This window comes from Coregonus clupeaformis, chromosome 17 (assembly GCF_020615455.1).
Source record: "Coregonus clupeaformis isolate EN_2021a chromosome 17, ASM2061545v1, whole genome shotgun sequence".
Classification (NCBI taxonomy): Eukaryota; Metazoa; Chordata; class Actinopteri; order Salmoniformes; family Salmonidae; genus Coregonus; species Coregonus clupeaformis.
Window position 1 is genome coordinate 40,760,763 of NC_059208.1, and position 25,080 is coordinate 40,785,842.

At 46.3% G+C, this 25,080-nt stretch overlaps 1 protein-coding gene across 1 annotated transcript in view; it reads left to right on the forward strand.

The window, feature by feature from the left end:
- Positions 1-22,990, forward strand: part of LOC121586401 (E3 ubiquitin-protein ligase RNF19B-like) — a 29,176-nt gene extending 6,186 nt beyond the window's left edge. The window contains exons 2-9 of the mRNA XM_041903049.2: positions 4,903-6,197; positions 10,510-10,709; positions 11,079-11,223; positions 18,836-18,998; positions 19,942-20,197; positions 20,401-20,590; positions 20,883-21,017; positions 21,386-22,990. Coding sequence (XP_041758983.1) covers positions 5,506-6,197; positions 10,510-10,709; positions 11,079-11,223; positions 18,836-18,998; positions 19,942-20,197; positions 20,401-20,590; positions 20,883-21,017; positions 21,386-21,815 — 2,211 coding nt within the window. The 5' untranslated portion in view covers positions 4,903-5,505 and the 3' untranslated portion in view covers positions 21,816-22,990. The remainder of the gene's footprint in view (positions 1-4,902; positions 6,198-10,509; positions 10,710-11,078; positions 11,224-18,835; positions 18,999-19,941; positions 20,198-20,400; positions 20,591-20,882; positions 21,018-21,385) is intronic.
- Positions 22,991-25,080: the final 2,090 nt, after the last annotated feature.

A 25,080-nucleotide genomic window follows, 5' to 3' on the forward strand; every position in this document is an offset into this window, starting at 1 on the left:
TGAAATAAAAGATCTCAGAAATGTTCCATACACACAAAAAGCTTATTTCTCTCAAGTTTTGTGGACAAATTTCTTCACATCCCTGTTAGTGAGCTTTTCTCCTTTGCCAAGATAAACCATCCACCTGACCGGTGTGCCATATCAAGAAGCTGATTAAACAGCATGATCATTACACAGGTGCACCTTGTGCTGGGGACAATAAAAGGCCACTCTAAAATGTGCAGTTTTGTCACACAACACAATGCCACAGATGTCGCAAGTTTTTTGAGAGAGCGAGTGTGCAATTGGCATGCTGACTTGCAGGAATGTCCACCAGAGCTGCTGCCAGATAATTTAATGTTAATTTATCTACCATAAGCCGCCTCTAATGTCATTTTAGAGAATTTGGCACGTCCAACCGGCCTTACAACCGCAGACCACATGTATGGCGTTGTGTGGGCAAGCGTTTTGCTGACGTCAACGTTGTGAACAGAGTTCCCCATGGCGGCGGTGTGGTTATGGTATGGGCAGGCATAAGCTACGGACAACGAACACAATTGCATTTTATTGATGGCAATGTGAATGCACAGAGATACCGTGACGAGATCCTGAGGCATATTGTCGTGCCATTCATCTGCCACCATCACCTCACGTTTCAGCATGATAATGCACGGCCCCATGTCGTAAGGATCTGTACACAATTCCTAGAAGTGGAAAATGTCCCAGTTCTTCCATGGCCTGCATACTCACCATACGTCACCCAGTGTGCATGTTTGGGATGCTCTGGATCGACGTGTACGACATCATGTTCCAGTTCCCGCCAATATCCAGCAACTTCGCACAGCCATTGAAGAGTAGTGGGACAATGTTCCACAGGCCACAAGCAACAGCCTGATCAACTCTATATGAAAGAGATGTCGCGCTGCATGAGGAAAATGGTGGTCACACCAGATACTGACTGGTTTTCTGATCCACACCCCTACTTATTTTTTAAGGTACTGTATCTGTGACCAACAGATGCATATCTGTATTCCTAGTCATGTGAAATGCATAGATTAGGGCCTAATTTCATATGAACTGTAACTAAGTAAAATCTTTTAAATTGTTGCATGTTGCGTTTTATATTTTTGTTCAGTATAGATCGAAGGAGAGTTTTTGAACCAGATGAGGAATTTCTTTATGCTTTTTAACATCTCATTTGTTACCAAAGGAAAAAAGGGCATTTTCATAAAGGCCTTTTCTCTTGACTTTCACAGAATCACGCATTTTCCTTTACCTCTGAAAAGGAATCTCATAGGAGACATATGAACAGAATTATTTTCTGACAGTCAGTCTAGGACACTTTTACACAGTTTCCAGGGACAATCTATTTTGCCACAAACACGCACGCACACACACACACACACACACACACACACTTGTGTGTATGGCGACTTACAGAGTCATGTAGACATAAAAAGGCACTCACGCAGGGCTATAGAAAGCTATCATCCACGCACACACACACACACACACACACACACACAGAACCTTACACCACGCACACAAATGGCAATTATGTTTCATCATTGGAGAGTAGGGGATAGTGCCATCCTGAGGGTACAGTCTTAGAAAAAAAGGTGCTATCTAGAACTTAAAAGGGTTATTCGGCTGTACCCATAGGAGAACCCTTTGAAGAACCCTTTTAGATTCCAGGTAGAACCTTTTTTGGTTCCATATATAGGACCCTTTCCACAGAGGGTTCTGGGGCTCGGAATTGCCAGGGACCTCACGATACGATATTATCACTACTTAGGTGCCGATACGTTATGTATTGCGATTCTCACGATTCTATATGTATTACGATTCAGTACTGTTATTTTATTGCGATTCGATGTTCCAAACATATTGCTGCTGCAGAGGGACAGGAGAGAGCCATGAGAAAACGAGTTTTGATCAGTCATGGAAATAAAAGTGCTGAAAACGAATTGGCTCCCTATTTAAAAAGAAGATGGAGAACAAGCTATGAAGGAAAAATATTGGAATTTTGTTGCAGGTACAGCAAACTAGTGCAAAAATAATTTTGCGATATTGTCAGAATGGTACGATTTGATATATCGTCAGAAATAATATCCCGATATGTAACTATCTGTTTGTTCCCCCTATCACTAGAGGGTTCTACATGGAATCCAAAAGGGTTTTACATGAAATCCAAAAGGGTTCTACGTGGAACCAAAAGGGTTCTACGTGGAACCAAAAAAGGTACTCCCTGGAACCATAAAGGATTCTCCTATAGGGACAGCTGAAGACCCTTTTGGAACCCTTTGTTCTAAGAGTGTATGATGAGAGGGCTATTACCATCTCTGCTGACTACATGACAAAAGTCGAACATCTCATTCCAAAATCATGGGCATTAATATGGAGTTGGTCCCCCCTTTGCAGCTATAACAGCCTCCACTCATATGGGAAGGCTTTCCACTAGATGTTGGAACATTGCTGCGGGGACTTGCTTCCATTCAGCCACGAGCATTAGTGAGGTAGGGCACTGATGTTGGGCGATTAGGCCTGGCTCGCAGTCTGTGTTCGAATTCATCCAAAAGGTGTTTGATGGGATTGAGGTCAGTGCTCCTGGCATCAGCCAAAACCAGATTCATCCTTCGGACTGCCAGATGGTGAAGCGTGATTCATCACTCCAGAGAACGCGTTTCCGCTGCTCCAGAGTACAATGGTGGCGAGCTTTACACCACTCCAGCCGACGCTTAGCATTGTGCATGGTGATCTTAGGCCATGGAAACCCATTTCATGAAGCTCCCGACGTACAGTTCTTGTGCTGACGTTGCTTCCAGAGGCAGTTTGGAACTCGGTAGTGAGTGTTGCAACCGAGGACAGACGATTTTTACGCGCTACGCGCTTCAGCACTCGGCAGTCCCGTTCTGTGAGCTTGTGTGGCCTACCACTTCGCGGCAGAGCCGTTGTTACTCCTAGACGTTTCCACTTCACAATAACAGCACTTACAGTTGACCGGGCAGTTCTAGCAGAGCAGAAATTTGACGAACTGACTAGTTGGAAAGGTGGCATCCTATGACAGTGCCACGTTGAAAGTCACTGAGCCCTTCAGTAAAGCCATTCTACTGCCAATGTTTGTCAATGGAGATTGCATGGCTGTGTGCTCGATTTTATACAACTGTCAGCAACGGGTGTGGCTGAAATAGCCGAATCCACTCATTTGAAGGGGTGTCCACATACTTTTGTATATATAGTGTATATAAATTGCCGTACTTTTTATACTCCGTAGCTATCCGTGATTCAACAGTGGCCCTTCACTTCACCCCGCCAGCCAAGCAGATCAGGGAGGGAAGAGGCACAATGGTTACTGCACTGCTGCTGGGATAACATAGAATGTTTCTTTCCACCTCAGCGCGCGTGTGTGTGTGCGTCTGTAACGTGGTGGAAATTTACTGCAGTTTCATCAATATAGTTCAATGTTCTTCTTTCAACACAACCTGTGGTGATAGCCTGTAGCCTTTGTCTAACGCTATCGCTGTGGGTCAACCTATATTAACTGTGGTTATTGGCTGTTATGAAGGGTTGTGCAAGGCAAGAGAGCAAACAAACAGACAACATCCAGTTCTTTCAGCCAAAATCTCTCTTATTGATTGGTGCTGCTATCTGTCAATCACTGACCCAATAGTATTTCAATCAATCATGGCTAGCTATATGCAGTATCTATGTCAGCCCAGCCCTTTCCCCTATAACCTTCTGTCAACAAGGGCTGAAGTCTGATGTTTTATGACTCAGTGCACATACTGGTTGATCCTCTGTCTGTGTCTGTCTCTCAGCCTCCTGCACTCAAAGGCTGATACTGTAATCATAATCAGATTTGCCTTGTCATAGACCTGTCATAGACCTGTAGTCCAGATGCCAGGCATACTTTAGGAGGAGGAAACCAGGCCAGGACACAGTTATGACGCTCTTATGACTCATTCTGTGCTTAGAAGGTGGGTGTATATAGGCTAGCTTAGAAAGAGTGGCACAGATTCTGAATATCAACCCTCATAACTCTCCCTCTCATTCTCTCTTGCCCTTTCCCTTAGCATAACATTGTTTTCTGCATACACACACTCACCTATAACACTGTATCAATACACACATACATAAAGCAGTGCTGTAATTACCAGTGTCTGCATTATATGTATGAGTAAATGAGGAGTATATATGTGTATGTGTGTGTGTGTGTGTGTGTGTGTGTGTGTGTGTGTGTGTCAGTGTGTACATAAGTGCCACATTCACTGAGTGGGTCGCTGTTTGCTCGGCTCCTAGTGAGCATCGTCATGGCAACAGCAGTAGAAGCGCAATGTGAAGTGGAGAGCAGCTCTCAACTGTGTGTGTGTGTGTGAGAGAGGGACAAAGGAGAAGAGCAGATGAGAGAGAAGGAATTAGAGGATAAATAATATAGAATGTAATTGGACTGATGAATACGTTCGCTTCCCCTTCAAGGAAGTGTTTGTGGTCCTCTGTAGCTGAATTGGTAGAGCATGGCGCTTGTAACGCCAGGGTAGTGGGTTCGATCCCCGGGACCACCCATACGTAGAAATTTATGCACACATGACTGTAAGTCGCTTTGGATAAAAGTGTCTGCTAAATGGCATATTATATTATATCATTAGTAAGTTCAAAAAAGTAGTATTTCGCTTTCCAAATGGCTGTATCTTATGAGTAAGTGTGAGTCAATGAGCATGTCTTTATCAGTGATTATGCCAGGTGTGTATGTGTGTGCATAGTGTATTTCATTTATTCTTCCTGACTATCTGCACCAAGAGTTAATTGTGAAATATTAACAGCGAGAGAGAGAGAATGAGGAAGGAAGGAGAGGTGTGTCATACTGAGCATGCTCCCTGTGCTCTCTGCGCTGTTAACTTCCTGTTCTCTTCTTCCTCCTCACAGACGGTCGATTGAGAGTGTGAGAGAGACACACAGAAGAGAAGAGGAGAAGAAAAAGAGAGATAAAAGGACTACAGAAGACATTCTGACCGGAGCAACCACCAAGAAGGATTTAAGACATTTTGAAAAACCTCCAAGAAGTTGTTGTATACATCTTATAACGTTCCTCTAAAAAAAAATGTCTCCTCGTTTGAATTGAGAAACATTTACTGAGAAGTGACAGTGACGTTTCCGGTTGTAGTCATTCTCCTCTTTGTGGTTTACAGTAACAGTTTATTGTAATTTTGGACTCACATGTCCGTTTGGACGAAAGCACACCTGTTACTTTTCTCACATTTCTTGATTTGGAGCTGAGTGTGAGGTGTGAAAGCCAGAGGGAGGGAAGGGGAATTTGGCTATTTGTTTCTTTTTCTTTCTCTTTCGTCTTCTCGCTTATTGTTCCATTTGTGGGTTCAAGAGGAAGGGAAAAAGGGTTTCCAACTGGGTATCAGTGACATTCCGTTCTGGTTTCACCCGAGGACAAGTACCCCCGTGTGTGAGAAAAGCTATAAGACTATAATAAGAGCGGAAAAGGAAAGAAGCAACCGTGTGTCACTTTCTGGGAAAATGGGATCAGAAAAGGACTCGGAATCCCCCCACTCCTCGGTGAGCGGCATTCCCAACCCCAAATGCCGGGCATCGGGAAAACGGCAAGGACGCATCTCCTTCCACAGCCTCTTCCACAGCAAACGGGGTTCCCGGAGCGCCAAAGCAGGTGCGGCTACCCCTTTATCTCAGCTCCACAACCAACACCATCAACAACAGCAACTCACCCCTGTTGTTCCCCCCGTAGGCCCTTCCACCCCCACACCTAACCCAGCCCCTACCACCACCGCGACGGACGTTCCCCAGGGCCCAGCCACCGCTCACACCTCCACCCCAGCAGAGCACCTCTCTTCCAGCCGGACCTCCCTGGGTCCGCCCCAGTCCTCCAGCTCCACCACCTCCAGCGCCTCTCCTCCAGCAGACTTCCTGGAGTGCCCCCTGTGCCTGGTGCACCAGCCCCCCGAACAGCTCCCCGAGTTGCTGGGATGCAGCCACCGCTCCTGCCTGTGCTGCCTGCGCCAGTACCTGCGCATCGAGATCACAGAGAGCCGCGTCCACCTCCGCTGCCCCGAGTGCTCGGAGCGACTGGCACCTCATCAGGTGGCGGACATCTTGGGCGACGCAGCGCTGCTGGAGAAGTATGAGGAGTTCCTTCTGCGACGCTGCCTGGCCTCCGACCCGGACTGCCGCTGGTGTCCTGCGCCCGACTGCGGGTAAGAATCAACTCTCATTGTTGCCTGGCCTTAACCTTAATCTTAAACTGAGTGTAAACCTGAACCTTAACCCTAACTCTATAGAGTCATCACTGTCTAGCCATGCTAGAAGGGGCGGAAGTACCTCAAAGCGCTTTCTGACCACAAATAGGATTTCAACCCCTAACCCTGAACTTAACCCTTACCTTTACCAAACCTCTACCATTAGCCCTAACCATAACCTTTTTTTAGCAGATTCATGCTTTCAAAGCAGTGTTCTGTCAATTATATCATAAGTCAGAGGCTGATTGTCGTAAACTGGAATGACCTACAGTGTTATAACAAGCTTTATTGGCTCTGGCAGAGGTGACAAAAGTGAGGATGAGAGGAAAGGTTTATAGCCTAGAATTCTCTAAGTAGGTTAGAATTTTTGACTATTTTGTGGTTACAAGGGGAATGACAATGCTCGGAGGCTGATCGTTTTAATGTGATATGGGGAAATGTCTAATGAACTGGTATGAGCATGTTTGTGTGTGTGTGCCACACGCAAGGGTGTGTGTCTGTGTGTGTGTGTGTGTGTGTGTGTGTGACACATGCATTCATGTGTCTGTGGGAGGGAAAGCACAGATGATGGTGTTCTATTCAAAGGAAACTTATCTGTTTGGTAATGTGAATCCTGTCAGACAGAGGGGAAGAACCAAGACAGTGGGCTGGACTATAGATGACCTACATTCTAAAGAGACATGAGTGACTCACTGCACTACCACTTCCTCCCTACAGTCCTACCATGGAATGGTCTAGTGCGGTTTGGGTCAACTAGAGTGGAGGTTTCCAAAGCAGTACATTGTGTGTGTGTGTGTGTGCGCACGCGCGTATATGTCTCATCATTGACCCACTTGAAGAGTGCAGATTCCATACACATGTATGTCATAATGGTACTAACTACATTGTCATAGATAAGGAATATGTGGCCATGGTCATAGTAAAGTGGCCTGGATTGTCTCTTTGCAATGGAGTCTCTGGGATATATTTGTCTCAATCGCTCTCTCCTTTCTTTTCTTTCTTTCTTTCTTTTCTTTCTTTTCTTTCTTTCTTTTCTTTCTTTTCTTTCTTTCTTTCTTTCTTTCTTTCTTTCTTTCTTTCTTTCTTTCTTTCTTTCTTTCTTTCTTTCTTTCTTTCTTTCTTTCTTTCTTTCTTTCTTTCTTTCTTTCTTTCTTTCTTTCTTTCTTTCTTTCTTTCTTTCTTTCTTTCTTTCTTTCTTTCTTTCTTTCTTTCTTTCTTTCTTTCTTTCTTTCTTTCTTTCTTTCTTTCTTTCTTTCTTTCTTTCTTTCTTTCTTTCTTTCTTTCTTTCTTTCTTTCTTTCTTTCTTTCTTTCTTTCTTTCTTTCTTTCTTTCTTTCTTTCTTTCTTTCTTTCTTTCTTTCTTTCTTTCTTTCTTTCTTTCTTTCTTTCTTTCTTTCATATATTTTTATTTGTTTAACACTTTTTTGGTTACAACATGATTCCAGATGTGTTATTTCATAGATTTGATGTCTTTACTATTATTCTACAAAGTAAAAAATAGTAAAAATAAAGAAAAACCCTTGAATGAGTAGGTGTGTCCAAACCGTTGACTGGTAGTGTATACAAACAAAGACACAAACAAAGACACACACACACACTCAATTTATTATTTTTGTGAATGCCTCCTTTAACTCTTGAACTTCATTGTCCTTTCGTCTCATCGGTCAGTTCCCTCTCCATTCCCCAATCAGACCTCACTCTGCCTGATTGACAGTGGGAGACAACCAATCAGAGCAGCGATAGGTCCACCGGTCGCTCCGCAGGCTGTCAGTTGCTATGGTGACTAGTGATATGGCATAGAGGTTGCCAGGGGAACAGAGAGGTTGGGATTTCTATAATTAAAGGGATCATTACACACTCACTGGACTGAGTGTGTGTGTACAGAGTCACAGACAGGGAATGTGTGTTTCTGAGGGTTCTGTCTATCTCACTTTTGTATCTGTATTACATTTGTACTGTAATGATAGCCTGGTGGAAAACAAAGCAGTTTCACACCATTTAAAGCAATGAAATCTTGGACACTAGATGTGGCTGTCAGAGTGCATTTGCTCCGAACGTGCAGCTTGTCAGCATTGTGCTCCTCAGATTGCCTCCGGTCAAAGCCATGATGTCAGTCATTATCGTGCTCCACCGCAGCAGAACCGACCAATCAAATGCAGCGTTAACATGGAATGTTCCTACGGGGAAAGGCTGCCTTGTCAACTTGTGTCTCTGCTCTGTTGCAACAAGTCCCTGAGCTTAGGCTTGAAGACATGTTGCCAGTTTGAATAAACAAACAAAGTCATTGGGAAAGAAAGCAGCTCAAACTGGATTTAATGGGCTGCTAGGAACTGTGTGAAAGGGGAAAAACCATAGCGGTGTAAACATTTACCCCTAGTTTGAGGTTTTGAAAGAGACAGAGGAGGGTTTCAACAGTTTCAGTATTTGACATCTGGTTTGTCAATGCTGGAGGACTTTAAGAGAGTGGTGGTCAATAAGATTGAGTGCTCAGCTTGAATACCAGTAGACCTACATTCAAAGCAATAGTTGTGCGACGGGTCGTATGTCATTTTTAGCATTGTTTTCTGATGAGAAAGAGTAACTTTCAAATAAAATTCAGTTTTGCGCAGTCTGTCTTTGAACACTGTCACTCACTAATAGTGTTATAGTAGATTAAATACCATTTCATCTTTACATACAGTACTTAATGATCTTGTTACATCCTAGAAAAGATAACAACCCTGCCTTCCCTCTCATAGTGATGAGGCAGCCTGCTTACTGTATTGAGCACAGGAGGTTGGTAGCACCTTAATTGGGGAGGACGGGCTCATGGTAATGGCTGGAGCGGAATAGGTGGAATGGTATCAAATACATCAAACACATGGTTTCCATGTGTTTGATGCCATTCCATTTGCGCTGTTCCAGCCATTATTATGAGCCGTCCTCCCCTCAGCAGCCTCCACTGGTATTGAGACGTTTGTGTATGGTATCGTAGATCAGCCTCGTCTCATAGACTAGATGTAACATAGTAAACGTAAATCCGGGACACTCAAATTAGTATGATATGTTACGTTTGGTGTAGTTACATAAGACCGATGGTTACTTAAGGTAAAAACGAATATATGACAAATAAAACTCTAAACTGGATGGTGTTCAGAGATAGAGGGGAGGGGTTGAGTGGAGCTGAAGGGTGGGACTAAAAACAACAAGATTACTAATGTAAAATATACTGTGTCCGTAAAATGTACATAGGTTCAGAAGTTTTATGAAACAGCACAGTTAAAAATATATGGCAAATAGAAATCAAAACTGAATGGTGTTCAGAGATAGAGGGGATGGATTGAGGGTAACTGAAGGATGGGATTAAAAATAAACAAAAGATAACTATTGTAAAATACACTGTGGCCGTACAATTTATATAGTATGTATAAGCAGGAAGTAGAAGCCTAAGTGTTGTTGTCCATTAGTTTACTCCAATTAGGGGAGGTGTGATAGGGTTAGGGGAAAATAATAAAGGAAAATATATTTAGGCAAAAAATATATGGGGGATTGGAAATTATGCAGATAATTACATTGATGGAAGCCGCAATCTGCAATATTAAAGTCGATCTACCCCCCTAACCTTAACCCTTTAACCTAACGCCTAAACTTAACCCTAACCCCTAGCCTAGATAATGTTAGCCAGCTAGCTAACGTTAGCCACCTAGCTAGAATTCTTAACAAATCATATGTTTTGCAAATTCGTAGCATGCTTTGCAAATTCATAACATGTATAATAAGAATCGAAATTCGTAACATATCATACGAAATGGGTGATGGACATCTAGAAATGAATACATACCATACGAAACGAACATATCATACTAAATTGAGTGTCTTGGATTTACATACAGAATAACACTAAATGCTCTGAGATCAGGTTATACAATGATGATAATATGCTATGAAGTTTAGCTCTTGGTCGTTTCCCCTCATGCCCTTTGTTGAGGTTACTCCAGACAGCCTGAAATCACCTTTTGCCTATTTCTCCTTCCTCTCTTTTTCCTTAACTCTTTCACGGCTCAGTAAATGTAGCCATTTGTCCAGCTACAGTGTATTTACATTTTACCTTAACCACTTGATAGTGACTCCCAATTTCCTCCAAGGCTGTTGTGTTCCCTCCCATTGTCTCCCTCTCTCTCTTTCAGTGCACTGATGTAGTTTTCACTTTGCCATTGATTTCACATTAGCCGAATTGTGCCCAATAAAGGTTTTCTGAAAATCGAACATCTCCCTCTTTCTCCCTCTGCCAGGTTTGCAGTGATCGCTTCGGGCTGTGCCAGCTGCCCCAGGCTGGTGTGTCGTAGAGAGGGCTGCTTGGCTGAGTTCTGTTACCACTGCAAGCAGGCGTGGCACCCCAACCAGACCTGTGACTCGGCCCGCCAGCAAAGGTCACTCTTCCTGCACACGCATAGCAACCACTCACCCAGCTACATGCAGGAGCACGGGCCCGGTAAGTACTTTGATGACTCTTCATAATGTTATTGTTATGTCTCTATATTAGTCACCCTCTTCTCATAAAGCAATTTTTAGACCTCCTCTCAGGTTCCAAAGGACAGAACAATAAGTCTGTATAAATTAGCCCTTACCACAACCTCTTATGTCTCAGCCTGTCTCTTATACTAGCTGTTGGCAGTCAATGTCTCCAAACCAATCCTCCTCTGTCTCTGGTAAAAGTAGAAGTCCCTTTTAGGCACAGGTCTAGAATCAGCTTACCCTCCCCATATCCTAACGGGAAACCATAAAATTGACCTCAGATCAACGTCGTCCTGAATCCTACTCCCACTAATCAACCTACCCACTCTCTCTCTCTTATCTCTAGCTGATGATATCAAGCCCTGCCCACGATGTGGTGCCTACATAATCAAGATGAATGACGGCAGCTGTAACCACATGACCTGTGCAGTGTGTGGCTGTGAGTTTTGCTGGCTCTGCATGAAGGAGATCTCTGACCTGCACTACCTCAGGTAACTCTCAAGACTATGGCAGTTCACGTCAACATAGATGTATGTAATGTAGTAGTAGACTACTTTCCATGTGCCAAAAATTGGTATAGGCCTACCCACCCTTAGCGGAGTTGCCAACAACCGGATGCATCCGGTTTTCAGGGATACAGCTAATTCAACCTAGCTTCTTTTCCCGTTGAAAACCGGATGTGGGAACTCTTTCAATTATGCCTGCTACATTAGGTTTAGGCCTACATGACATCCACCCAATTTTTAAGCATGATTGTCATTACTGGGGCTAGACTGGTGCTTCTTTTTATTCTTCCAGAAATTATTTTAAAGAAGAAATACCTACACATTTTATGGAATTAGTTAAGATCAAAGCAAATACTGACACAAAACATAACTGAATTAAACGTTTTATTGTTTTGATAAGAAGGCTACACCAAATATACTGAAAAAAATATAAATGCAGTTCATATAAGGAAATCAGTCAATTTAAATACAAAAATTAGGCCCTAATCAATCAATCAATCAATTTTATTTTATATAGCCCTTCTTACATCAGCTAATATCTCGAAGTGCTGTACAGAAACCCAGCCTAAAACCCCAAACAGCTAGTAATGCAGGTGTAGAAGCACGGTGGCTAGGAAAAACTCCCTAGAAAGGCGAAAACCTAGGAAGAAACCTAGAGAGGAACCAGGCTATGAGGGGTGGCCAGTCCTCTTCTGGCTGTGCCGGGTGAAGATTATAACAGAACCATGCCAAGATGTTCAAAAATGTTCATAAGTGACAAGCATGGTCAAATAATAATCAGGAATAAATCTCAGTTGGCTTTTCATAGCCGATCATTAAGAGTTGAAAACAGCAGGTCTGGGACAGGTAGGGGTTCCATAACCGCAGGCAGAACAGTTGAAACTGGAATAGCAGCAAGGCCAGGCGGACTGGGGACAGCAAGGAGTCACCACGGCCGGTAGTCCCGACGTATGGTCCTAGGGCTCAGGTCTCTCAGTTGGCTTTTCATAGCCGATCATTAAGAGTTGAAAACAGCAGGTCTGGGACAGGTAGGGGTTTCGTAACCGCAGGCAGAACAGTTGAAACTGGAATAGCAGCAAGGCCAGGCGGACTGGGGACAGCAAGGTGTCATCATGCCCGGTAGTCCTGACGTATGGTCCTAGGGCTCAGGTTCTCAGAGAGAAAGAGAGAACGAGAGAATTAGAGAGAGCATACTTAAATTCACACAGGACACTGGATAAGACAGGAGAAGTACTCCAGGTATAACCAACTAACCCCAGCCCCCCGACACATAAACTACTGCAGCATAAATACTGGAGGCTGAGACAGGATCTATGGATTTCACATGACTGGGTAGGGGCCTATGCCCTGTGGATTTCACATGACTGGGTAGGGGCCTATGCCCTGGGGAGCCAGGCCCAGCGAATTAGTTTTTCCCCACAAAAGGGCTTTTTTACAGACCGAAATACTCTTCAGTTTCATTAGCTGTTCGGGTGGCTGGTCTCAGACGATCCCACAGGTGAATAAGCCGAATGTGGAGGTCCTGGGCTGGCGTGGTTACACCTGGTTTGCGGTTGGTTCTCTAAAACGACGTTGGAGGCGGCTTATGGTAGAGAAATTAACATATAATTATCTGGCAACAGCTCTGGTGGACATTCCTGTAGTCAGCATGCCAATTGCACACTCCCTCAACTTGAGACATCTGTGGCATTGTTGTCAGGGCGTGTTGTAGGTGTAATGTAGGAATCAAACGCAGGACTCAGACTGAATGTTCCAAAGGCTATATTACTGGCCAAACTAAGGCAACAGGACAACTTAGCCCGAAAGCGAAAAAACACGCACGAAGGCGAAAGGTAAATTGCGCACAAACAGGTGCGACAAAATGTAACTGTGCACACACAGGTGCGAAAATGCTCCAGCGCAGTGGAGAATAAGCTCAACCGAGCAAAACACAATACTGACGGAAATAATTACACACAACACTAGACAAACACAACGAGAAACTTATAGGACACTAATTACGCCAAAACAGAAACAGGTGTGGAAACAAACAGACAAAAGCAAACGAACATGAAACATACAGCGGTGGCAGCTAGAATTCCGGAGACGACGAACGCCGAAACCTGCCCGAACAAGGGAGAGAGGCAGCCTCGGCCGAAACCGTGACAGTACCCCCCCCTTGACGCGCGGCTCCAGACGTGCGCCCGACTCCGGCCTCGGGGACGACCAGGAGGACGCTGGAGCAGGGCGCGTCGGATGCCCCCGATGGAATTCCGTCAGGAGCGACGGGTCCAAAACGTCTCTCCTCGGCACCCAGCACCGCTCCTCCGGACCGTACCTCCCACTCCACTAGATACTGGAGACCCCCATCCGACGTCTCGAATCCAAGATGGATCTCACGGAGTACGCCGGTGCCCCCTCGATGTCCAACGGGGCGGAGGAGTCTCCAAGATCTCATCTTCTTGGAGTGGGCCCGCTACCACCGGCCTGAGAAGGGGACACATGGAACGAGGGGTTAATACACTTATACTCCACAGGTAGCTGTAATCTATAACATACCTCGTTCAACCTTCTCAGGACTTTAAATGGCCCTACAAACCGCCGACCCAGTTTCCGACAGGGCAGGCGGAGGGGCAGGTTTCTGGTAGAGAGCCAGACTCGATCACCAGGTGCGTACACCGGTGCCTCACTGCGGTGGAGATCAGCGCCGCCTTCTGACGTCGGAGGGCCCGCTGCAGGTGGACGTGTGCAGCGTTCCAAGTCTCCTCCGAGCGCCGCGCCCACTCATCCACCGCAGGAGCCTCGATCTGGCTCTGCTGCCAGGGTGCCAGAACCGCTGGTAACCTAACACACATTGAAATGGAGTTAGGTTAGTGGAGGAATGGCGTAGGGAATTCTGGGCCATCTCGGCCCAGGGAACGTACCTGACCACTCCTCCGGCCGGTCCTGGCAGTATGTTCTGAGAAACCTACCCACATCCTGGTTTACGCGTTCCACCTGCCCATTACTCTCCGGGTGGTAACCCGAGGTGAGGCTCACCGAGACCCCCAACCGCTCCATAAACGCTCTCCAGACTCTGGAGGTGAATTGGGGACCCCGATCAGCCACAATGTCCTCGGGTACCCCGTAGTGCCGGAACACATGGGTAAACAGTGCCTCGGCAGTTTGTAGGGCAGTAGGAAGACCCGGCATGGGGAGCAAACGACAGGCCTTAGAGAACCGGTCCACAACGACCAGGATGGTAGTATTCCCTTGGGAGAGGGGAAGGTCTGTTATAAAGTCCACTGAGAGGTGGGACCATGGTCGTTGTGGAACGGGCAGGGGTAGCAACTTACCCCTAGGTAGATGTCTAGGCGCCTTACACTGGACGCACACCGAGCAGGAGGAAACATAAACCCTCACATCCCTTGCCAACGTGGGCCACCAGTACTTGGCACTAAGACAGTGCACTGTCCGGCCGATACCCGGATGTCCAGAGGAGGGTGACGTGTGAGCCCAATAGATCAATCGATCCCGAACCTCGAGCGGAACGTACTTCCGACCCTCCGGGCACTGTGGTGGACTAGGGTCGGTGCGTAACGCCCGCTCGAGTTCAGCATCGACCTCCCACACTACCGGTGCCACCAGACACGACTCAGGCAGTATGGGAGTGGGCTCCACGGACCTCTCCTCCGTGTCATACCGCCGAGACAGCGCATCTGCCTTGCCATTCTGTGACCCAGGGATGTACGTGATCTTAAAAGTAAACCTGGTCAAGAACATACTCCATCTTGCCTGGCGAGGGTTCAGCCTCCTCGCGCCCGGATGTACTCCAGGTTACGGTGGTCCGTCAAAATGAGGAAAGGGTGTTGAGCCCCCTCAAGCCAGTGCCTCCACACCTTGAGAGCCTGTACCACGGCTAACAGCTCCCTGTCCCCTACGTCATAGTTCCGCTCCGCCGGACTGAGCTTCTTAGAATAAAAAGCACAGGGGCGGAGTTTAGGTGGCGCGCCAGACCGTTGGGAAAGCACGGCTCCTAAACCGGCCTCCGACGCGTCCACCTCTACCTGGAACGGCAAAGAGGGATCCGGATGCGCCAGCACCGGGGCCGAGGTAAACAGGTCCTTCAGCCTCCCAAAAGCCCTGTCCGCCTCGGCCGACCACTGCAGACGCACCGGACCCCCTTCAACAGAGACGTGATGGGAGCTGCCACCTGTCCAAAACCCCGGATAAACCTCCTGTAGTAATTTGCAAACCCCAAAAACTGCTGCACCTCCTTCACAGTGGTTGGTGTTTGCCAATTACGCACGGCCGACACCCGGTCTACCTCCATCTTCACCCCTGACGCAGACAACTGATAACCCAAAAAGGAGACAGACTCCTGGAAAAACAGACACTTCTCTGCCTTCACATACAGGTCGTGCTCCACCAGCCTCCGCAACACTCTGCGCACCAGGGCCACATGCTCGACACGGGTAGGTGAGTACACGAGAATGTCATCAATGTACACCACCACCCCCTGCCCCTGCATGTCCCTGAAGATCTCATCCACAAATGATTGGAAAACTGACGGAGCGTTCATCAACCCGTATGGCATGACCAGATACTCGTAATGGCCCGAGGTGGTACTAAAGGCTGTTTTCCATTCATCACCCTCCCTGATGCGCACCAAGTTGTACGCGCTCCTGAGATCTAATTTCGTGAAGAAACGCGCCCCATGCAACGACTCAGTCATGGTCGCAATCAGCGGGAGTGGATAACTATACTTCACCGTAATCTGATTGAGACCACGGTAATCGATGCACGGGCGCAACCACCATCCTTTTTCTTCACGAAAAAGAAACTCGAGGACGCGGGGAAGTGGAAGGCCGTATGTATCCTTGTCTCAGCGATTCGTCTATGTAAATCTCCATAGCTTTCTTCTCCTCCTGAGACAGAGGATACACATGGCTCCGTGGGAGCGCAGCTCCTGCCTGGAGGTCTATCGCACAATCCCCCTGCCTATGGGGTGGCAACCGCGTCGCCCTCGCCTTACTAAACGCAATAGCCAAATCCCCATACTCAGGTGGAACGTGCAATGCGGGCACCTGGTTTGGACTCTCCACCGAGGTAGCCCCTACGGAAACGCCCAAACATCTACCCACACACTGAGCAGACCACTCCATCAGAGCCCTCTCTTGCCACGAAATAGCTGGGTTATGGGTACTCAACCAGGGCATGCCCAGCACCACCGGATACGCAGGAGAGTCAATCAGGAACAGCTGAATCATCTCCTGATGATCCCCCTGCGCACACATCCTAAGTGGCGCCGTGACCTCCTGATTAAGCCCGTACCCAACGGACGCACTATCTAGGGCGTGAACGGGAAAAGGAACATCAACAGGAATGAGGGGAATCCCTAACTCTAAACAAAACTTTTTTATCAATAAAATTCCCAGCCGCGCCTGAATCTACCAGCGCCTTATGCTGGGAATGAGGTGCTACCTGTGGAAAACGTACAGGCATACAAAAATGGGCAACAGTGAGCTCTGGGTGAGTGGGGCGCCTACTCACCTGGAGGGAATCCCCAGTGCGGGACCTGTCGTCATCTCCCCTAGGAGGCCATCCCCAGCACCTAGCCGCGGTGTGTCCTCCCGACCACAGTTGGTGCAGTGGATGGACCCCCCTAGCCTGCCGACTCCTCCTCTCTAAGCGCCAGCGCCCCGAGCTCCATAGGACACGGCTCGGAGGCGCTGGAGGGTGAAATGGGCGGACCCTCCGCAGGACGTCCGCGGGTAGCCAGCAGGTTATCCAGCCTGATGGACATGTCAACCAGCTGGTCGAAGGAGAGGCTGGTGTCCCTACAAGCCAGCTCCCGACGGACGCCCTCTCGTAGGCTACATCTGTACAGATCGATGAGGGCCCGATCATTCCACCCTGCATCTGCCGCTAGCGTACGGAATTCGAGCGCGAATTCCTGGGCACTTCTCCTCCCCTGCCGGAGGAAGACCAGACGCTCCCCCCGCCGCTTTCTCCGGGGGATGGTCAAACACCGCCCTGAAGCGGCGGGAGAACTCGTTGTAAGTAATCGTCGTGGCGTCGATCTTCCTCCACTCCGCGTTGACCCACTCCAACGCCTTTCCGGCCAGGCAGGAGATCAGGGCGGACACGCTCTCATGCCCTGAAGGTGCCGGGTGCACTGTGGCCAGGTATAGCTCCACCTGGAGTAGGAATCCCTGACACCCAGCCGCGGCTCCGTCGTAGGCCCTTGGGAGAGATAGTCGGACTCCTCGAGGTTCCGGCGCTGGAATGGGCGGGCTGGCCGATGGTGCTGGCAGGGCGGGAGGCGGTGGAGGCGGACCCCAGCCTCGGATGGTGGAAATCACCTCCTGCAGGGCGGTCCCCATCTGCAGGAGCTGATCTTGTTGGTCCCGAACCTGGGCCTCCAGTCTCGTCTGGGCTGCTTCGGCTCCTGCTGATTCCATAGATGGTGTGTAATTCTGTCAGGGCGTGTTGTAGGTGTAATGTAGGAATCAAAACGCAGGACTCAGACTGAATGTTCCAAAGGCTGTATTACTGGCCAAACTAAGGCAACAGGACAACTTAGCCCGAAAGCGAAAAAACACGCACGAAGGCGAAAGGTAAATTGCGCACAAACAGGTGCGACAAAATGTAACTGTGCACACACAGGTGCGAAAATGCTCCAGCGCAGTGGAGAATAAGCTCAACCGAGCAAAACACAATACTGACGGAAATAATTACACACAACACTAGACAAACACAACGAGAAACTTATAGGACACTAATTACGCCAAAACAGAAACAGGTGTGGAAACAAACAGACAAAAGCAAACGAACATGAAACATACAGCGGTGGCAGCTAGAATTCCGGAGACGACGAACGCCGAAACCTGCCCGAACAAGGGAGAGAGGCAGCCTCGGCCGAAACCGTGACAATTGTGTTGTGTGACAAAACTGCACATTTTAGAGTGGCCTTTTATTGTCCCCAACAGAAGGTGCACCTGTGTAATGATCATGCTGTTTAATCAGCTTCTTGATATGCCACACCTGTCAGGTGGATGAATTATCTTGGCAAAGGAGAAATGTTCACTAACAGGGATTTAAACAAATTTGTGCACAAAATTTGAGAGAATTCTGGGATTTTTTTATTTCAGCTCTTGAAACAAGGGACCAACAATTTACATGTTGCGTTTATATTTTTGTTCAGTATATATTCATACAGTAAAATGAATGAACATTTCCACAGATTCTGTCTAACACATCTTACATCATATGAGCATGCTGTAATAGTGGATAACAGGCAGTGATGCATGTCTCAATGCTGTGTGACATTTAGCAGCGGCCTCTGAATTCATAATGATACAGCCTTACCTCACCTCCACTCCTCTGTTGCTGTGGTGCATCCTGAACTTGGACCCAGAACTAATCAGTCTTCTGTCTACCCCCCCACCCTTGCTCTTCACCTATTTCTCCCCCTTGCTTTCTATATATTTTTCTCTTCATTCCTCCTTTTTCTCTCTTTCACAATCTCTCTCTCGCTCTCTCTGTATTTTCTACCCATTTCATTCTTTCCCTTTTTCCTTTTTTCTCTCTCCCTCCATATCCCTCCCTCCATCTATCTCTCTCTTCTTTCTCTCAGTCCATCAGGGTGTACGTTCTGGGGAAAGAAGCCATGGACTCGTAAGAAGAAGATCCTGTGGCAGCTGGGCACTCTGATCGGAGCCCCAGTGGGCATCACCCTCATCGCTGGTATCGCTGTGCCTGCCATGGTCATTGGCCTCCCCGTCTATGTGGGGCGCAAGGTGGGCAACCCCTTACCCCCCCCCCCTCACATTTAGGCCTACACTCAGTCATTTAGCAGATTATCTTATTTAGAGTGGTTTACTGTCAGTGCATAGACATTAAAATGAGTTTAGAAAAGCAATCCATTGTAGAAATTAAATGCGACAGTGCTGTTCTTAGAAATTGAGTTAGTTTCAATATGATGTTTACTTTCATGGTGGTACTTTCATTTCCTGCGTATATTCCAGTAATTGAGAAATACAATTCCTGAAATAGATAAGCTTTCAAACCATAGGAAACTCTTCTTTAGTTTTGGTATGATGCTACAACTGTTCTTCGGAAACAACATAATTGTGAAGAAATGGTGTGTCATAATAGAATTGCAGAATTACCTAATTTGAAGGATATCTCTTTGGCGCACCCTTGTGGAAATACAGTATAACTGCGAGTTTGAATTTAAGCCCATTTGAATGCTGTACTATAGCCCTCCAACACACACTTTATTGTTCCAGGCCCCTAAGCCTTCCCAGCTGTAGAAATACCTTTCAGAGTATTACCAGTTGTACTCAGCCAACTCCCTACCACCCACTCACAACCAGAGGTTTAAGGCTGTAATAGGCCTAGGTAAAGTAGCTCTGATGGTGGTACTAATATACTAATATAAGTGTGAAAAAAGGAAGAAATCCCCTTACACGACATATGACCTACTTCTCCCAAGTGCTCTATAATATTAATTTTATCTGAATCACAGTACAGACGTTTCAGCTGCAACAGCCCTTTTTTGCTAGCCTGGTCCCAGATCGGTTTGTGCTGTTTTGCAAACACCTATGGGTGTTGTACAAAACAGCACAAACAGATCTGGGACCAGGCTACATTGTTTGACCGTTGTGAAAGTTCAGGATGTGTATCTACAGTATAACTTCACTTCACCTTCACTAATATCTATCTTTTGTTTTGTGATAGATTCACGCCCATTATGATGGGATGAAGACCAATCGCCACAGGAGGAACCTGGCCATCACAGGGGGAGTGGCCCTGTCAATCATCACAGCTCCTGTGATCGCAGCTGTCAGTGTGGGTATTGGTGTGCCCATCATGTTGGCGTATGTCTATGGAGTTGTGCCCATATCTCTGTGCCGCGGAGGAGGCTGTGGCGTCAGCAGAGGAAAGGGGCGTGGCATGCGGATCGACTTTGACGAGGACGACGGCCCAATCACAGGTGAGCATGACTTCAAGAGCTATCATTTTTGCCTTAATAGACTTAATACTGTAAAATGACTCTTACCTACATGTATGTCTCTCTTTTATGTTACAAACGTCATTAAACTGCAAATGAATTGAGACAAGAAATATTGAATGGAATTGAATTGATAAATAACTCATCATGCATCAAATAAAAATATAAAATAATTGTCCCCCCAGTGGCTGATGCGTGGCGGGCCCTCAAGTCCCCCAGCCTGGGTGAGAGCAGCCTGGAGGGGGCAGCCAGTGGCATCAGCACCACCTCCCCCAGCGATGGCCTCTCTGTGGCCCCCGGGGTCCTGGGGGACACCCCCCACTTCAACACTTTGGCCGGGGGCGCCCTTGGAGCCAGGACTGGCAAATACAACAGGTATGGCGGGGGCCCAGCAGGGAAGAGAACCAGTTCTGTACGTCTTATGGAGGGGAATGTTGTGTATTGGAAGCAGAGAGACAGTATAAACAGGGGCCAAGTAAGCCTTAAACGAACTAACTACAGTTGTTGTTGTCCCTTTGAAAGTTATGTATCTTGGTTGTATGAGGACTGCTCTTATAACCGCTGCTGTAAATGTTTTTGCTGAGTAAATATAATGTGGCATATGTTAAACACTGTAATAACTGTTGTTGGTATAACCATGTAATAATCATGTTTTGTGTTGTTCCAGGTTGGAGCTCCAGGGAGGGGAGCTGGGGAAGGACGGTGCCCAGAGAGAGACAGGTAGTCTGGGAGCAGGTAGTGACTGTGCCAGCACCCGGGGCATGGCAGGCTCCATTATCTCCTCCTACACACTCCCTGACAGGTGAGTGTCACAATCTCCCCCTCTCTTACACACACACACACATGATTTTGAGAAAATCTGCTCCTCCTCCTTAATTTTCCATCTAGTCTCAAACAGTTTCTGTCGGTCTCATGTTGTTGTTGTCTCTGATGCAACTCCTTGATTTCCTCGAATCTCTCTTGAATCTGACTTGTCTTTAGTCTGTGTGGTATGCAGGCAGCACTTAGTGGTTCAGAAATATTTATTTTAGCCATTGATTTAGTTCCCGACAGATGTTTTAAAATCCGCTTTGAGTTAAACTTATAATGGTAGGCAAGGTGACACTGGATACAGCAGATGATATGGTGACTAGTGAATCTAAACGTCTTTGTTCTCCTTTGTTCTCCTAGGGACTGTAATAACCTGGAGATCCAGGTGGACATCGAGACTAAACCCAGCCACCTCTGCCTGACCAGTGAGGAAGACCTAAACATGCCCCCTGCTGCTATGGCAGCATGCCCCGGCTCAGGGGGGGAGGAGCCTCAGGACTGCAGCTCCAGAAGGGGCGGGGCTCTGTTTGGCTCAGCTCTAGGCCTGTCGCCAGGGGCGTCGCTCAGGGAGGGGCTTCGCGATGTCACTCTGGCCCAGCCCGAGAGCATCCGCAGCGACCTGGAGATGTCCGACACCCAATCAGATGACATCGCCGAGCTGACGTCAGACGACTGTGACTCGCCTCATCCCAAGAGCTGCCGGCCCCCTCAACCCCAGGACACCTGCAGACCCCTTGTCACCTCTGACAGCCTGCACTGTCCCCCGGATAACGTCATCCTCCATGTTTAAGAGTCCGACTGACTTTGAGTGCTCTCAGAGATTGCACAAACCCAAAATGTTTTTGTTTTAGCTTTTCTCCATTGATTGATTTAGCTTTTCAGTAATTTTTTTGCTTCTTTATTTTTATTTTTTACAACAAGTCTTACCTGCAGACAACACCTATCTACATGTCTGTCTGTCATTCTATCAACATGTCGTTCTCCTTGCAGAGAATTGGCAGGGTTCTACCTCTCTGAGATTTAATACAACGATTTTAGTTTACTTGGTGCAAAAATGCCTTGGCTACTTAAGCAAATTGCCATACAAATTTGCCACAAGAAATACTGCTAAAAAATAGGAAACAAGGTGAAATGTCACCAAGCACACCAATGAGTGAAGGATTGTGGGGAATGGGGTTTGTACTATGGAAGGGGATATTTTTAGGGATGTGTGAGTGTGGCATTTGTACTGGACTTTGTTGGCTTGATTTCCTATTTTTTTCTATTTATAATTGAATGATCTTGAATGGTCTTGAATTTGCTGTGTGCATGAGTCTGCATGAACTGCGTTTTGTATGGGTGTATAGGCCTACAAGCAGAGTACGTACCTAATACACTGGTGGAGTTTACAGTAGTTTGTACAGACACATGACTTTTAGAGGCGATCTGCACTTGAATCTCACCTGCACAGAGAAGAAGAAGAAATTAGGGGTTAACGAGAGTCGATGTCGTGGAAGATAGACAAATACTTAACCAGCAGACCGTTCCACTTGAATGACTGAATGCCTGCCTTACAGACAGTGATGACGCACTCACTGACGAACACACTGGCTTTCTGACATGCTAGCTGTCTAACCCACTCGAATAGTTGTGTGTGTGTGTGTGTGTGTGTTTGAGAGAGAGAGTGTGAGTGAATGTGTATGAGAGATTGAAAGTGTGTGCTACTCAATCACAAAGACTATAAAGACAAAGACACAATATACATTTTCAGTAGAAAGCAATAGTAGAATGGAAGGACTTCTTGTGATTGTATTTGTTTGTCCCACTATCGAGTGAATTTATGAATGAGCACTTGTGCACTTTATTTAAATATTCATATTTTTTTGCTATTCATTGGCAAGTTTTCGTCCATTGCATAAAATCATACTTGTACAATCATAGCCAAATGTTGATTATCAGAAACCTTTTTACAGTGTAACAACATTTTGCAGACTCATTGTTATTTCTTCTAGAATAATTCCTAGAGCTTATTTTAGCTGTTTACCAACCATGTGCTTCAATTTCAGTTCTTAAAGATATCCCCATTTATTATAGACATCATGAGAGATCTCTATATGGGAACATTGTTTCATTTCAAATAACCTTTATTGGGTTGAATCATACGATTGGCCAGCGCTTAGTATGGTCTGTTGATGTAATTCAGTTTTGGCTTATTTCTGCCTATGAGAAACCACATGAATGTACCACGGATTGAAACAGAACTTCCTAAATATGAAAGGAGGATTTACCCTTAATAACACACATAGATGTGGACAGTGGCGATTTTAGCATGTACATCTTGGTGGGGCAAACTCAGAAAAACATGTTTTAGATGCATGCCAGCAAAGCTACTACACAACACTAAACAATAGATTTGTTGCACTATAATGGTGACAAACGGTGCCCACAAACTGTTAGGGCCTACATAAAGCTGTCCCAACAGCAGAGCTTTCTTTTCAGCACCATGGAGTGAATCCTTACCACTGCTACACCTGGCTATCAGCAGAGCCTTGTCTGGCAGCAAAACAGCATTCAGCCTCATTTACTGCCTTTTAAAAAACATAGCTGATATGGCTGACTTGCTTAAACAAATGTGGTTTCTACTGACAATTGAGATGTACAAACTATGGCATAAGGGGACGACGAGCAGATCAGAGGCAATCTGTAATTGCGATTAAGACAATGAGTGAGCTAGGACGGACGTAGTCAATATAACTATTTGTTCAGCACTTTTGAAATGTACAGCGACAGAATTCAGAACATGGGCCGTTCTTACAGTATTCTCCCTGTACGCCAAGTTAGATCCATAGGATAAATAAAGGGGGCATATAAGCAGACAATGAAAGCTCTTACAATATTTGATGATTACATTTCTCTAAAACAGGCTATAGGCTACATGTGCACAACCAAGTCCGAACAGTAGGCTAAGTTATGAGGGGGAAAGGGACCAAATTATTAGGGTGAGGCACATGGGCTACTAACCACTTACTACACAACATATCTCCCTGGCATATTACATAATTTATGCAGGAGCATACAATTCCTTTTTTGACTCGCCTTTTTGTGCTGTGCTCACTTGAACAGGAAGGTGGCATGGCGGTCCTTGTGGGCAAATTTTGTCATCACACTTTGTCATCAAAGTCTGGCATTCTCTGGATTTATGGGAAGTCGGAGAGAAAACAAGGTCGAATCATGACATCAGTGATCTTCAGGTCGGAGCTCTAGAAAGAATTCCGAGTTGGATGACCGTTCAAAGCGTATTCTCCCAGTCGGAGTTCCCAGTTGTCTTGAACTCACTGAAGTCTGAGATTTCCGAGTTTCCAGTGGTTTTGAACGCGGCAGAAGTCATGCTGGATTGACAGGATGAATGTTTATCCTTTTAAGCTTGGAAAAGAGACCCTTAAACCCAGATTTGAACCACACACCCACTCCACTGAATAGCAGGCTAGTGATTGCTTTGCAACGCTTGCAGTTAGCCACTGATTCCTTCCAAACCACTCATTGTTGAATTTGCGATTTCCAAACTTGTTGTGTAATGTTCATGTCCAATGGCCGATGAGCACCGATATGTTTTATCTATAATTTCTCTTTATATGACAAGGATTGAAAAGGATTTGCCAGTAGATCGTTGACGTGATTCATGATGATGACTGCTTGTCTAGCTTGTTAGCTAAGATTTTGAAAGTATGATGTTGACATGATCAGTCCAATCAAAGCTACGGTAGATATAATGTGATTTGATGTCCTTGAGCCTTCTTGGATGGGCACTTCTTATGTAACTCTATGGCCGCACCCGAGGGGCTTGAATTTTCGAGCTCTACCCGTAGATTTTGCGGTGAGGTAGTGTCCCCATGAGTGACAGAACACTGAGCCAATCACGGTGCAACTAGAGAACATTACCAACTCCTACGCTCTGTATTTTCCGCTGGCTGCACCTCCACCACAGAAAGCACTGAGCTAGGCTGCAACCCCTGCATTTTGGAGCTACCTTACTCAAGAAAACAAAAAAGAGACCATGTTTGTATGGGGCTTTATTA